The 14,879-nt window shown below is 40.8% G+C and overlaps 1 protein-coding gene across 1 annotated transcript in view; it reads left to right on the top strand.

Annotated features, from left to right (window-relative positions):
• LOC115041216 (neural-cadherin) overlaps positions 1–14,879 on the top strand; it is a 277,317-nt gene that overhangs the window by 177,365 nt on the left and 85,073 nt on the right. Inside the window, exon 26 of the mRNA XM_029498542.1 lies at positions 1,884–2,161. Within this exon, the coding sequence (XP_029354402.1) occupies positions 1,884–2,161 (278 nt within the window). The remainder of the gene's footprint in view (positions 1–1,883; positions 2,162–14,879) is intronic.

Consider the following 14,879-nt stretch of genomic DNA (forward strand, 5'->3'; position numbering starts at 1 on the left):
TCATTTAACTCCCATTGCACTCCCACCTATGTTTAAGTTAATTTACACAAGACTGTACATATTCCCACCAACATTAAAGTCGAGGGAAACCAATACATAGAAGCATTTGTGTCAAAATTGACTAATAAGTGGAAGCATTCATGTCACAGGTGGGCAAAGAGAAAGCAGGTGGTTGAATGCAAAAAAAACAAAAACAAAAACAAAAAAAAAGCACAGTGTTTAAAATAGAAATGGTCAGAGACACCGGACAGCAATAACGATGATCCGTAAAACGTAACCTGTTTCGGAGTGAGAGCCACTGCAGCACAGGCACATTTGGGGAGTAAGTGGAGTAGATGTGAACTGCATGGTTAGTGAGCACAATCCAGTCCTACTGAATGAGGTCCAATCAGTCCAGAACATTGAGCATGAAGTGACCCTCTTTCGGTTCAACACAGAGTGTGTGTATCTGCCTGTGTGTGTGTGCGTGTGTCTTCTGTTCATGCCTACTCTGCTTGAGTACATGCATGTGTATATAAACTCAGTGAAAATGTACTTACCCAGTGTCAGTCTCACCAGCCAGGGACTGCACACCAACATACACACATATTAGATTTCCTTTTCAATTTTCCCTTCTGCTGCTTTATCAAACCACTCAACCTGGAGAGTCATAGATTCCTTTTGCCACATCGCTGTTTAACCCACTTTTCTAGGAACTAGTGCAGAAAGACAGCCTGATTTCTTAGACCGAAGCTGGTTACATTCCTGAAGTGACCGTGCATTTTCCACACCTGAGTTATTTTCTTGATTTGTATGTTGTGCGCATGCACATCTGTCTGTTGGTCCGCGTAAACTGCATGAGCCAAATATAATTACCTATGCAAGCATGTAAAAACATGACAGTACGTGACAACGAGAGCTACATGTTCCACTAAAAGCCGATCCCTGAGACCTAGTGTACTGACGTGCTGGCAACTCTGAATGAACTTTTTATTTGCTTCAATAAACCATTATCACTTTGAGAATTACACAAAAAACATGGTTTCATTAGATTTTTTTTTTGTGAGTGAAAATGAATGAATATAGAAATTATGGAGATGGTAAATGTATAGATAGAGTAAAATGTACATAAATGTAGTTAGTCAGTAACGAATGCAAAGCAGACTGCAGGAATACGGAGATGTATTCAAGTAGACCAAAAGCACTTTCATGTTGAAGAGTTGGTGTCAATGCGCCTCAGCAAACGGGCTGAAATTCACTCACAAATTCCACGTTAGCAAGGATTTACCATCCCTCTTTATTTGACCACTGTTCCTTTTATTCTGACAAATCAATTGGTGTGCCTTATATTTTTTATTTGTCACATTAAAACATTAAGCTGGCATGTTATATGGAATGCAATAGCTATCCCTTGGTATGCATTCCATTCCAGACAGATTCCTAAATGTTCAAACCAAAAATGCCTTGAAAAAAATGGAAGAAAAGCAAATCAACCCACAAGTTGTTGTTTGTTTTGGTGGCGCTGTCTTCACTGTAAAAGCTGCAGGTTACTTTTGAATGAAGCAGCATTTCATTATGCTCATGTAATGTCCGATCACTATTTAAAATCAGATATGACATGTATAAAACAAAATGCAGTTTTTAAATGGTGTAAAATTACCTTGACAATCTAAAAGTCTAAATAAGTGCATTGATGCTGTTATAGTCCAACTGTGCGAGGCAGTGTTTGTTGGGGGGAACCTGGTGAGGCGTCATCTCAACACCATTAATGCTGATTGCTCAGTGAACATGTGTCTGCTGTGCAGTTCCAGTCTCTTGGGTTCATGTCACTTAAAAGACGAATAAAGTTGGAACTGTTATAGTGACAACTTGTCTCACCTTCTTTTCTGTCTTTCTCCATCCAGCTCCAGTCATTCCTGCAGGTCAGCGTGTCCCAAGTGCGGATAGATGAGTGTCCCGGTTCAGAGTGTGCCGGCACCGGTGGCTGCACTAGCACATTGAATGTGCGAGATACACCCACGGTGGTGGATTGTGGGACTATGAGTCTTGTATCTGTGACCGTGGAATCCACAGCTGTGTGCTCTTGCACAGGTAGAGAGCAGTCCCATCAGCCCTGTGCCGCATATCCCAGGAATCCCTGCTTCAACGGCGGAGTGTGTGTGGACACTCAGCACGGCTACAGGTGAGTTGAAAATGACTGCCAGCATGTGGTAGCAGGGCATCACTGTTTATAACAGTAAGGCGACGGGTTCCCCCAGTTCTTTTTCCACTCACATGATCATCACAGATGTTTGCAGCCCCCGAGGCAGCGGGCCAATCTGAAACTTACAGTATTCTCTCTATTGAACTTTACCCCACCAATCAAAACAAAACTCAGAACATTCAGCTGCTCTGGTTATACAGCCGTTTACAAGAAGACAGTGGTGAAAGGGAAAAATAAGAAGATGTGAATACAATGATGCAATGCCTTGAAACTGTTTACACATAAATACGCTATCACTGTGAGGGTCATTAGTGGAATTATAAACTTCTGCTTTGATTTCACTTAAACACCATCTTGACACTTGGATATATGCCAACACAGACTGTGTATTGAGTTTGTTTCACTTCTGTGAATTCCTTTATTGCTCTCAGAAAACTAGCAAAATTAATCCAGTATTTATGTCTGAGACCTGGAACGTAATTGGGGTGTAGGAGACCAGCAGAGTAAATTAGAGTGTGCTGGGACAAAGGAATAATGGACTGGGAATGATAAAATTACAAAGATAAATGCAGACATGATGGTACAGAGGATTGGCTGTGCATGTGTAATTATGGCTGCTTGTGTATGATTTTTAGAAATTAAAATTAAAGCTGTGTGTAGGGAACGATAGAAACACTGGAGGTTGTGCTTTTGTAGGTTTCTCTGTCTTTCCTCCCCGTGCTTCTCTCTCTGCCTTTTTTCATTTGTGGCTGTGGAGGTCAAAATGTGAGATAACCTTGCAGATTTTTTTTTTTTTTTCCCCCACTTGTATTTGAAGTGTGTCTGTGTGAGCTGCTCAGACTAACGGAGAATTGTGCGAGGTTGTTCTCTGTGTTCAATTGAAGTTAACAATCATGTCATGTTGCTTTAATTGAAAATTACATAAAACTGTGACCATGGATTTTTTTATATTTTTGACTCATCATCACTTGTGTCAATCTGGATAACCAAGTGTGATGTGGAGTTGGCCAGTATTGTTGCTTATGGTGCAATCAGAAAGTGTTCCGATTCCTTCACCATTTTGACATTGTGATGTTAAAATTGGTTAAATTCACTTTTCCTCTCATCTACAGCCTGGCATTTTGTGAACCTTTATCATTAGTCCTCTAACTCGAAGGTCATCTCTTTTTATAGCCCCTGTTTCAGCGGCAGTGAAATATTGCTCTCAGGTTGTCTGTATGTGCATATTTATGTGGCTCTTTTTTTGAATCCGTGTGCCTCATGGATGTGATAGGTCAGTAACACTTTCATGGAACGACTTCAAATTTAGTACAAACATTCACCAGCGCTAAGGACGAACTGATTAGATTTTGGTGGTCAAATGTCAGAGTGACCTCAAAAACACAGTTTGTGCCTTGTGAATCTGGTCGCCCAGTAACTTACAGAGGAAACTAATTGAAATGGCAAACATTCACTCTGACTGAAAGATGAGATGGTTGTATTTTGCTGGTAATAGTTGATGTGACTTCACAAAACATGATTCTTCCCTTTGAACACAAACCCCCTAAGATGTAGTACTTGATAATTGGCACAAACAGTCACATTGAAAGTCAGCATGACCTCACAAAACATGTTTTACCCAAGATGTTATGTACTGTGGATAAATGGGGATGCATTCTGAACCAGTGGTGGAGGCAGACATGCTGGCGTTGTCTTACATTGTGTGAAACAACAGGAGGAAGGAAAATTTTTGTGTGTGAGCGAGAGCTTGAAACAGAGCGTAAGAGAGGAAAGCGAATAAAGACTGTGGGATGGGAATAATATTGCACGAGTCATCTACCTGCATCTGTAAGTACTCTTGCTCTCACTTGATGAGCAGTCTACATTCCTTCTGACCCTCCTGTGGCACTAAAATCCCAAAATTCTGATGAGGGCAATTCAGATAATGTTGTGAGGAGCCGTGGCATTATCTTCCAGTCACTGCAAAAGAAGGCCATTGAACAGATAAAGCTATCTGCCCTGCAGGACTGACAGTCAACCAAAACTGAGATAGTCTTTGCACCGATCCTGCATCAGGCTTGGCCACGTTGCAGTTTTGCATGCCAATGATCAAGCTGTTTTATTTACAGTATCAGGCTATGGGATGAATGTGTAATCAGGGGATAAAAAGAATTGTAGAACTATAACTAAGATGACCAATTTTAGAGGAGTAATGGGAAAAACGGAACCACAACACCAACATAAGTATTCAGAGCCTTTACTCCGTACTTAGTCGCAGCACCTTTGGCAGTGATTCAGACTTGGGCTTGGGTGCCACCCATCATGCTTTTGCTAACCTTTTTTGTTGATTTTCAGCCCATTCTTCAGATTCTCTGAAGCTCTGACAGGTTGGAGGGCGACTGGCTATTTTCAGGTCTCTGCAGTGATGTTCAATTTGGGCCCCTCAATCAAATGAAAAAAGTGTTTGAAACTGTACATAGGCTATAGCTAGCATTACTGAAAGACTAACTGATGCCTTATCGGGACAACCTTGTGCATTTGTCACTCATTGTAACTGCAGTAAATTAACTGTGGCCAGAGGATTAAACTAAACCCCTCCTATATTCTGCCTCATCTTCATTAAACAACAAAATTTAAGTGCTTTAAATGCTAAGAACAAGAACAAATCACTGCAAAATGAACTTATAAGGGCGAGCAGATGTAGAGGAAATCTCCCAGTTTTACTGAGGATATCTTACCCAGAACGCCATCTAAATATTGAAGTTAACAAACCCGTTTACATCAGTTCTGGACTCACATACTCTACTCTCATGCAATTTCTGTTAATATTAGCACAAGGATTTAAAAAGCTTTGAATTAAAAGTCCTATCAAATGTTATGGTAACTTAATTTGAAAGAAAAGAAATCATGAATAATCTCTGAACATTGGAAGAAATATGTTTGCTTAGCTTGTCAGCAGGCTCACGCTGTTGGGGCAGGCATAACAAATATACAGAAATTCTGAGCAACTCATGCTGTCGTTGAAAAAGAAAGTTCCCATTGATATAACGGTTATGTCCTTGAATTTGAATACTCTATCTTGGTGCATCAAGATCAATAAACATCTTGGAGTGCTTGTTTTGTGCCAGCTTTTTGGATCTGCCAGACATGAAGAACTCAGCTGCGCAGCTGGTCTACCACCTGGCTTTAAGACTCAACAAGTTGGCTTTGTAAGGAAGTATGATGCAGTAAACAAGGCTCCAGTTTGGCCGGTACTGTTATCCCCACTGCAACCTTGACGGTTTGTGAGGAAGGTAGTGAATGCTTATCATGAGCAATGTCATTGAAGCGAAACTGAAGAATGAATTTATTTTCCAGTCTTCAGTGATGTCTAGATTTGTGGGATAGTTTGCAGAGCTGGGGAGAAGATGGAAGAAAAGGAGGAATTAGAAAGAAATTAGAAGAGTAAAACAGAACAAAGCATATGCTTTGGAGACTGTACTGCCAAAATGAAGGCAAAACTCCTTTGGTGTTTGTGTGCAATTGTGTGCGAATGAGTTCCTGTTGTTTTTAGTTTAGAGGCAAATTCCTTCTCAGATGATTTTGGTGATGAGAAAAATACGAGAGGAATGAACATATGAAAACAAACGACGTGCCCAGTGGCAGCGAAAAAGAAACTTTTATTTAATACTGCGGCTGAGCACTTAATCTGAACTCCCAGATCTTCTTCACACTGATTTCGCTCAATAGCAGCCAAATATTCCTTATTGGTTTGCTATAACTGCAGATGAGGTCGAGTTACAGTGCAGTTGAACAAAGTATTATAATTCACACTAAAGGGAATTTAGTTGTCACAACTGTACGTAACAAAATTACAGATTCGCTACGTCCCAGATGAACTGGATGTGTAGTGTGTGCGGTCTTGGTTGGTTTTAATTTGGCCACCAATAGATTATTTTGCCCGCATGACATATATGATACAAATCTCTGGCATTACAGCTTTATTGCATGATCCAGAGATCCTGTGTCTCACCTAATTTGCACATGATTCGTGCATTAAGAGGCAGAATTACACAGATTAGATCTCCGTTCACGGGTAGAATTTGATATTTTTTTGAACAGTTTCAACAACTGTCAAAAATTTTAAGTTAAGAAAAACTTAAACGATGGTTAACATGTGAACTAACGAGCATTTAGATCAGGGGTCTCAAACTCACAGCCCATGGGATGATATTTTGTTGGCATCAGTGTGAGTTAGGTTTTAGACAGTGTTAGTGCGTCCCGCGCGTTTTTCTCAAACGCAGCTTTTTGCCTAGTTGTTGCGTGGCGTTGTATGGGCTCACGTGTGTTGCGTGATGTTTGTCATATTTTTTTGTATTTAACTATTTTCTATACATGTTTGGCATTCACTGTGGGCAGCAACAAATGAATTTCAGTGTACAGTGGGAACTTTTTTCTTTCCTGTGCATATGACAACAAACACTTGGAATCTTGAATACTTGATGCGGCCCAGCTTCACCCAGACTCTACCTCCAGCGGCCCCCAGGTAAATTGAGTTTAAGACCCCTGATTTAGATCAAAGTACCACTCCCTATAAAGTGAGCCTCAGTGAGCCGCAGGCTGAAGACTCTCTGGCCCTTTTCATCCTGGTATTAACGTCCAGCTCTGGTAATCTGATCACAGTGTGAGATTTGATCGGTTAGACCACATTTGGAGCATGAATACAGATGCAACCTGGTCCAGACTAAACAACCACCTCCTCGACTGGTGTTCTCAGTCACAGTGCAATTAGTCCAGACACAGTTCTATAATGAATCAAAAACCTCATTTCATCATTGGAAGTGTGTGCAGGATATTGATTTGCTCAACCCTTCCTTCCCTGCTCTCTCTGTCACGCAAACACACTCAAAAACAAACACATTGACAATAAATAAACCCATCTGTCGAAGTTTGATTGGCTAAAATCAACAAAGCTTATGTCTTTATTTGCATATAGAGAGGAAGTGAGATCTGATCACTTGAGGCTTTTGTGGAGATGCATTTTAATGCAGGATGTGAACTGACGTGCATGGAGCTGATCAATTGTGATTGAATCTTTCTCATCATGAAGACTCATATTCAGGCTGGGTCTCAGCCTTGTGGTAATCAACATGTAAATAATAAAACGTGCCCACTAACTGGGGCTATCTGGCTTCAGGAAATGATCATCATCCACAGGAGTTCATCCCTTCGAGGAAGTGGATGCTGCAGTGTCCAGCATCTATATGTTTTGAGCAGCACGCTCTCAAGCACACACCAAAGACAGCCCCAGAAGCGCAGTAAAGACGGGGCTGGTAAAAACTTAATGGACTTTTTAATGGTCTACCAGCCCACATTATTATGCATGAAACTGCCAATCATGTTTATGTACTTATTAATCGATTCACCCTCCACTTGAAAATGTATTGTGCTTTTTGCTACCTCACCTGGATGTTGGAGTCTTGCGTTTAAGGGGCAGAATGATGTATGTGCAGACACAAAGAGGCTGAAATTTGTCACCGCTTGCCCTTTAGAAATATCACAAATCCAACACAAGCAGAATGCAGAAGCCTTTGTTCCACTGGACAAAATCAATTTCGGCCACTTGTATCCACAGTCTTTTTCTTTTGGTCATGACCATACAGGTAGGAAGGTGGCCTGTAGATGGAAAGCTTTGCCTTTTGGGTCAGCTCTCTTTCATTACAATGGTATATTACAGCAAATGCAGCACCGCACCAGCTGCCCTGATTCTCTGGTCAATCTCACGCTCCAGAGTTCCCTTACCTGTGAACATGGAACTCCAAGATACTTGACTGCCTTCTCTTAGACCAAGGACTCATTCCGCAGCTGTAGTCGGCAATCCATTGGTTTCCTACTGAGACCCATGGTCTCAGTTTTAAAGGTGCTGGTTATCTTCCCTGCAAACCGATCCAGTGAGCGCTACAGATCTAAGGCCAATGGTTCCAAAAGGACCACATCATCTGCAAAAAGCAACAATGCGATCTTCCAGCTACCAACCAGCAACCCCGCCTCAGCACAACTGCGCCTCGAAGTCCTTTCCATGAATATCATGAACAGAATTGGAGACAAGTCACAGCCTTGGCAGAGGCCAACCCTCACCAGAAACGAGTCAGATTTAGTGATGAGTCCGCACTTTGGGCAGACAGGGACCGGATGGCCCTCAAAAGTGACCCCCTCACCCCATACTCCCACAGAACATCCCTGGGAACCCAGTCATACACCTTCTCCAAATACACAAGGATCATGTGGTCTGGGAATAGAATCTCCCATCAAAGAACCGTGTGAGAGTAAAGAGCTAGTCTGTTTTTCCATGACCGGGACGGAATCCGCATTGCTCCTCTTCCTCTGGGGTTGGACAATCAGATGGACCCTATCTGAAATAATTTCCTTCATTTTCTTGAGTTGAGTGTGCATAGACAATTTAGTGTTTTAGCTGCTGCATCAGTAATGTGGTGTGTTATAGCCAATATGCACACTTCAATATTTGTTTATTTGTCACCAAGCCATATCGTCACGGTGATGATTGTGAAGATTTTCCTCTTCATTTCATTTCGGACATTCATTCTGCTGCAGCTGGAATCACGAAGCCCTTGATATTTAAAGTAAATGTGATGCACCTCATCACAATTTGCCAAAGTAAATCATCCAAGTGCTTTTGTAACCAAGAGGTTTGAATTTTGAAAATTTTAAATCCACTCCACACAGACACCTGTTGGTGTTTCTGTCGGTGTGGAGCCACACGATGACTCAACACAATCCCAGTTTTGCCCATGTTGGTTTTCCTAACCAAGAAGTAGTGGCAGCACACACAGAGGATAGAGACTGAGCCATGTGTCCCTTGAGATGAGGACATTGAGAAAACATGCCACAGGCACTTCAAAGTGTCCACTGAGAAAGGTCAGTTGCATTGTGGTCTCTCTTTTGCTGTCATGCGGCTTTTTCCTGTGGAACCTCAGTTTGGGGGCTGCTCAATGACTAAAGTCCTTCACTTAAGTGCTCCTGTGGGACACACTGTCTTTTACTCTGCAGACGAACTGAGCCATACAGAGCTAGATGTGGGCGTGCTTGGACGTAGGAATGTGGTAGTTCTACTAAAAGGGCCAAAGCAAAGGGTCGTTTGATGGAAAGATAAATATTCAAAATAAATTGTTCACTTCAACACTTCTGTGGGTGTTTTACTGACTATAGATTGATACTTCACACAAACCCATGGTGTATAACCCGAACAGTCAATTCAATTACTCCTAAACTTAACCTAAATGAAATGCTAATTTGAACCTTGAAAGCTTCTCACCATCAGTCGGCTGTTTGAAGTGGCGAGGATTGGCCAAAATACCCTGACTACGATTGGTTTCAAAACAAAATTGGTCCCCGCAAATGCATAAAGACGTGCGCACACCTACACACGCAAAGGACAGTTTGGTGAGCTTTAGACAATCAAAGCAGCTTTGTAGCCGCCTTCTGACTTTCCTCTGGACTACTTCAGTTCAAAGGATCTGCAACCCTTCACTATAACATTAAAAGTATGTTCCCAACACCTTTATCATATATCTATTTATGTATACACACATTCCACAGCGTCACAGGCAGGAGGTTGTGCTCAGACGTTACAGCGTTTATAAGACCTCAGTAGGTGCAGACATGAGTGCTACAGTTCCCTGGCACAGTCTTACCAGCCTGGCCTTTCCATTTTCAGGGAGTCTGACATGCGGATGAAAAATTAGAATTTCAGAAAATTCATGGTGGAGCGCAACTTGAAAGACAGCTCTTGTTTGCATCTGTTGCGTTATAAATAGAAGCAAAGCTTTCACAATCGTATAAGAGGAGAAGAGCATGTTAGCTGTCACATGCTTCCATTTCTTGTTTTGCATCTCTGGCAGACGAATGAATGGAGCTTCTTCACCCTGTGAATAAGGCCACAAATGGGGTGAGAATGTTTCAACTTTTAAATGTAAAAATGATGATGAAATAAGCTCTTTGGTGCTTCCAGTGGAAGAGGAGACTTGGCGACCCTGTTTAACTTGTAATTCAGGCTGATGCCTTGTGTATCCTCAGGCTCAGATCTTTAATGGTGGAAATGAAAGGCTCTTTGCAACCAATTAAATGAAACAGCAAGCTTTTATCACTTTTTCCACTGTAACCCATTCAGAATTTGAACATTATGATGAAATTAAGAGCCAATTGTAACCCTAACCCTGGTATTGGCTGTAGAATAAAGTAGAGATTTTCTGTGCATTGTTGCTGTCTGTGTTGATCACAGGTAAACACAAGGAGGGAAGTTGGATGTTGTTCCTACAATTAAATGTTACAGAACTGCAGGATCTTTTAAGTTATTAATATACGTTGTGGGATCAGTGGCCAGCTAACCAGAGTAAAGCCAAACCCACAAGAATATAAGAAATTTAAAGTGACAAAGTTAACTCATTTGAACAACTTTCTTATTTACAATTTATCAACTGATTATTTCAGTTTTTCTGAACATCATGAGTTATTTCTCTTGCGACAAAAAACATCTGCTTTGAGGAAAAAAAATCAGAAACTGGATAATTTGTATCACATTATATATATTTACAGCTTGATGTTTCTTGCATTGAGCAGTATTGTTGGCACTCTATCATAGGCCAGCTTTCTCACTGAGCCAGACAGAAGCTTATAGACTGAATAACTTTGAACTTTCCTGCAAAAATGTTCTTATTATTCAATTTACACAACCACGTCTTGTTGCATTTCCAAGGATACATAATATAATACAGCAAACATTAACAGTACTGTGAAAACAGTTGCCAGTTCAGTGGTCCATGTATAAAGGCATGAAAGAACATGCTCAGGCAGCAGCAAAAAGCTCTTATACAGCTGCCTAAAATGTTATGAAAATTAAGTGAACGAAACCTGCTGCCTTGAAATTCTTTTCAAGACCAAAAGTGATTTACACATCCATCCATCTTCTACCCCTTTTTCCGTTCCCAAATCGCGGGGGTGCTGGAGCCAATCCCAGCTCACGTGGGGCAAGGGGCGAGGGGCGGGGTACACCCTGGACAGGTCGCCAGTCCATCACAGTGATTTACACATTTAGATTTCTATTGTTCCCCAATTTAACCACAGAAGTAGGAATGCACCTCATTCTAATTCATTTCTTTTTACATAATAAATCTTTAAATACCTCTCAGATCCTATTTGCTCTCTTGTATTGGTAAAGAAAAAAAAATATACCCAGACTGGAAGTGACTTGTATTTTTCCTCTATATACAAACAATACAATTACATTAAATTGGCATTTAGAAACACTTGATTATACAATTATAGTCTGATTCCTATTTTAACGGTCGACTCCCCCCCACTCAGTCAAATAATAACTTATATGGATGATATAGGTAAGGAGCTGCTGTGGATGCTTTTAAAAGATGCTTTCTCAAGCAATCCTATATCTGTTAAAGTGAATGCTGTCGAAACTAGGTGAACTTGATTTTGTCCTTCTGATTCTCACTCAGCCAACCTAGTGGCTGCAGCAAAACCCAGGGCAAGTTGAATGTGTGCTTGGATGTTGGACGATGCTACTGGAGTGTTTTAGTGCTGTTTAGAGGATAAAATCACTGAAAGTATTCTGAATGAAGCCTAAATTTAAACAGAGATTGGATTGTTTTGATCGGCACCTTCTCAAAGTATCTTTTCTATTATCAATGACAGCCTAACACAGCGCAACGTCACACAATGTCACGCACTCCGAACCATCGCTTTATAACCCCCCTAGCAAACAGTTAGTGGGAATGTCAGTCTGCAGAATGGGTAGCTTATTGGCTGTTCAGCTGCAGCACATCAGACTGCATACAACTGATCAGGAGTTGTCACTTTGGTCTGGTCAGCTGCTGCCGTGGTTCTTCCTCTTCAAAAACCACTGTTACACAAAGTCCGCCTCTGACCCAGAGCTACACAGTGCACGTTTGCTTACTTCCATTGCTTCGTTTCCTGTTGTGATCACCTGTCAGTCAAACTCAGAGGATGACATGCTCCATCAGCCCTCCAGAGAGAAAAAGAGGAGCCTTTCTGTTTCCACAAGACCAAACTACCAACAATACATCTGAAAACCCTTTGATTCTATTTTAAACAGTGCAAAATGCTGTTTCAGTTGGACTCACATGGATCGCAGAAGTTATTTTAATTCATCCCCTCTCACTAATTTTTGTCAAAATCCATCTGAGACATAAATAAGTAAGAGTTAACGATGACTTAGGACTGTATCTGTGCATCAGTGGATGTTGAGATATTTCACTGAAGTGAGAGTTTAGTCTCAGTATACAAAGGTTTGTAGCAATTTATCCAACACATTTCACAAAGCTCTAGAGTAAGAATTAGGGAAGTGTCTACAGTGATTTTACATCCACCTGTTTCAATTCTCATTTCCAGTTATGTTATATTAAGTCATATATCTGCACATATAAGAGGAGAGAACTCCACAGGGATGCTGCTGCTGATAAACTGTCCAACAAAACTTCTCTTTATTTTGCATTCAACTTTATCGTCTCAGAAGAAATACCAGAAGCAAATATTACGTTTCAACTCTGAGACTATGTTTCATCTTCCAAAAGGAACTATTTCAAATATCAGAACTCTGCAGACAAAAGAGTCAGCCCAGACAAGTCAGCTCCCACGGTATCCTCCACAGAATAGGCGGTGATAGAGCACTTTGATATTTCATCTGCACCAGGCTTGATGTGGACTTTGAATTAGAGCAATAATCAGGCTGTGACTGATGATCTTCACTAGTCTGCAAGAATACAATGAGTGCCATGACGCTGTGACTGTCCATTTAATGGCGTCCTTTCTCAAACCAACGTGGTTTGTTCTGATGGAGATGTAGTAAAAGGTTGGGGTAGATTTGGATTTCATAATAATTCAAATTTAATATAACTTAATAATTCTGTGGCAGAATAATTTTTGCCTCAAGCGTGAGTCTGACTTCGACATTCAACAGTACTCAACGATACTGAAAAAAAAAAAAAAAATGCTAATCATGATAACTGCCAGAGATTGCAGCTTTGAAGTGATAATGGTTAGAGCAATGTTTACATTTTGTCATACACAGGAAGCGAACTGGTGAGACACACACTCGCTCACAGATGATCAGACTTTGGCAGAATTCAGATGAATCTGGGGAGCAGTTTCTACTACAGGTGCTCCATACGTTTTGATCCTGAAGCAACAGCGGCACAGCCTTGTGCATTCGGACCCACACACTTATTTGCTCCCTGTTAACATATGTGAGACCAGATGAACGCACATCCGCTGAGCTCTCTTGTAGAAGTTAATTTTATCCTTCAGCTTCATTTAATTAGAAGCAGTGAGTGAAATGGGAATAACTTGAGTCCAGCTAGCTGCAGCCGGCATCTAATCTGGCTCACTGCTGGACCAGAACAGGATGACTGGCTGGATCCATGTTAGACATAATCCCTGGATTACACACATACAAGCAAAAATATACTCGCACACAAGCAGACAGTTCTTCGAGTTGCGGCCTTTTTACCCTGTTGGTAATTTAACACACAACCAATGTTGCACTGATTTACATATTAGAAGAGGGCGTGTAAAGATATTTTCTTTACTCACCCTCCAGTTCACCGTATCATTGAACAGAACCCCAGTCTTTCCTTTTTGGCTTTACTTTTGCTTCTTTTATCCCTAGTTGTGCTTTACATCTTTGACTTTCATTCGTTTGTCAGACTTGTGTTGTTGGTGTGATCTATTTTCATCCATTTTTGTACATTTGTATTGTGTCATTGGTGTGACTCCGTGAAGCACAATCACACATGATTGATTGAAACTGACCCTAAAGAGCCATATACCAACCCTCAGATCCAAGAGAGCGTAGTAGAGCTAAAGCTGAAGAGCGTTTATCCCACATTGTCTTATGACCATCAGTGCTTTAAAAAATTGTTTGATTGTATTGAAGTCAATTGAGAAATGTCCCTATACCTTTTATTTGCTTAATTAGCACAGTGATTGTTTTCCTAGTGACTCAGTCGTCTTAGGCTGTAGTTTAAGGTCTTTGTCACGTCAACTTCCTGGACTGTAAATGATGCTGGCCCATTCACTGCATCACCTGGCACTTCTTCTGTTCAGCTGGCAGAGGTCACATTCATCTGCTCAGGATTTAATTTTTGAAACATACTACTTTGGTAACATAGTTCATTAAAACCTATACAGTATAAATTTGCATATAGAAACTAAATAAATCCAGAAGGTTTGACGCAGGGCATGAGAGAAAGAAAATTGTTAATATTCCACAAAAACAAAAAACAGTTGAACAGTTGTGAGATGATTAATGGGAGAGGAAATAAGAAAACACATAAATAGCAGTTCAACTTTTCAATAACTGTTTCAATAACTGTTTTCTTTTCTTTCTTTTTTGTTTTGGGTTCTTCTTTTTTGGGGGGGGGGGGGGGGGGGGTCTTCGATTTTATCACTTCAGGGCCTCAAACCCAGTAAGAGAAACCAAAAGCTGAAGAGCTCCTACTAGATGCTGATGTGTTTGGAAGACACACTCAGTTGTCTTTTTGTTGAATTCCTCAATGCTAATCTATAATATATAGCCATTATACTATATTATACAGTAATGCAAGTGAAATGGAATAAACTGTGCAACATTCATAGTACCAGTAAACCTAAACAGAGGTATGTCACACTCATACATAAGTGTGGCACTTGA

Source organism: Echeneis naucrates, chromosome 3 (genome assembly GCF_900963305.1).
Source record: "Echeneis naucrates chromosome 3, fEcheNa1.1, whole genome shotgun sequence".
Lineage (NCBI taxonomy): Eukaryota > Metazoa > Chordata > Actinopteri > Carangiformes > Echeneidae > Echeneis > Echeneis naucrates.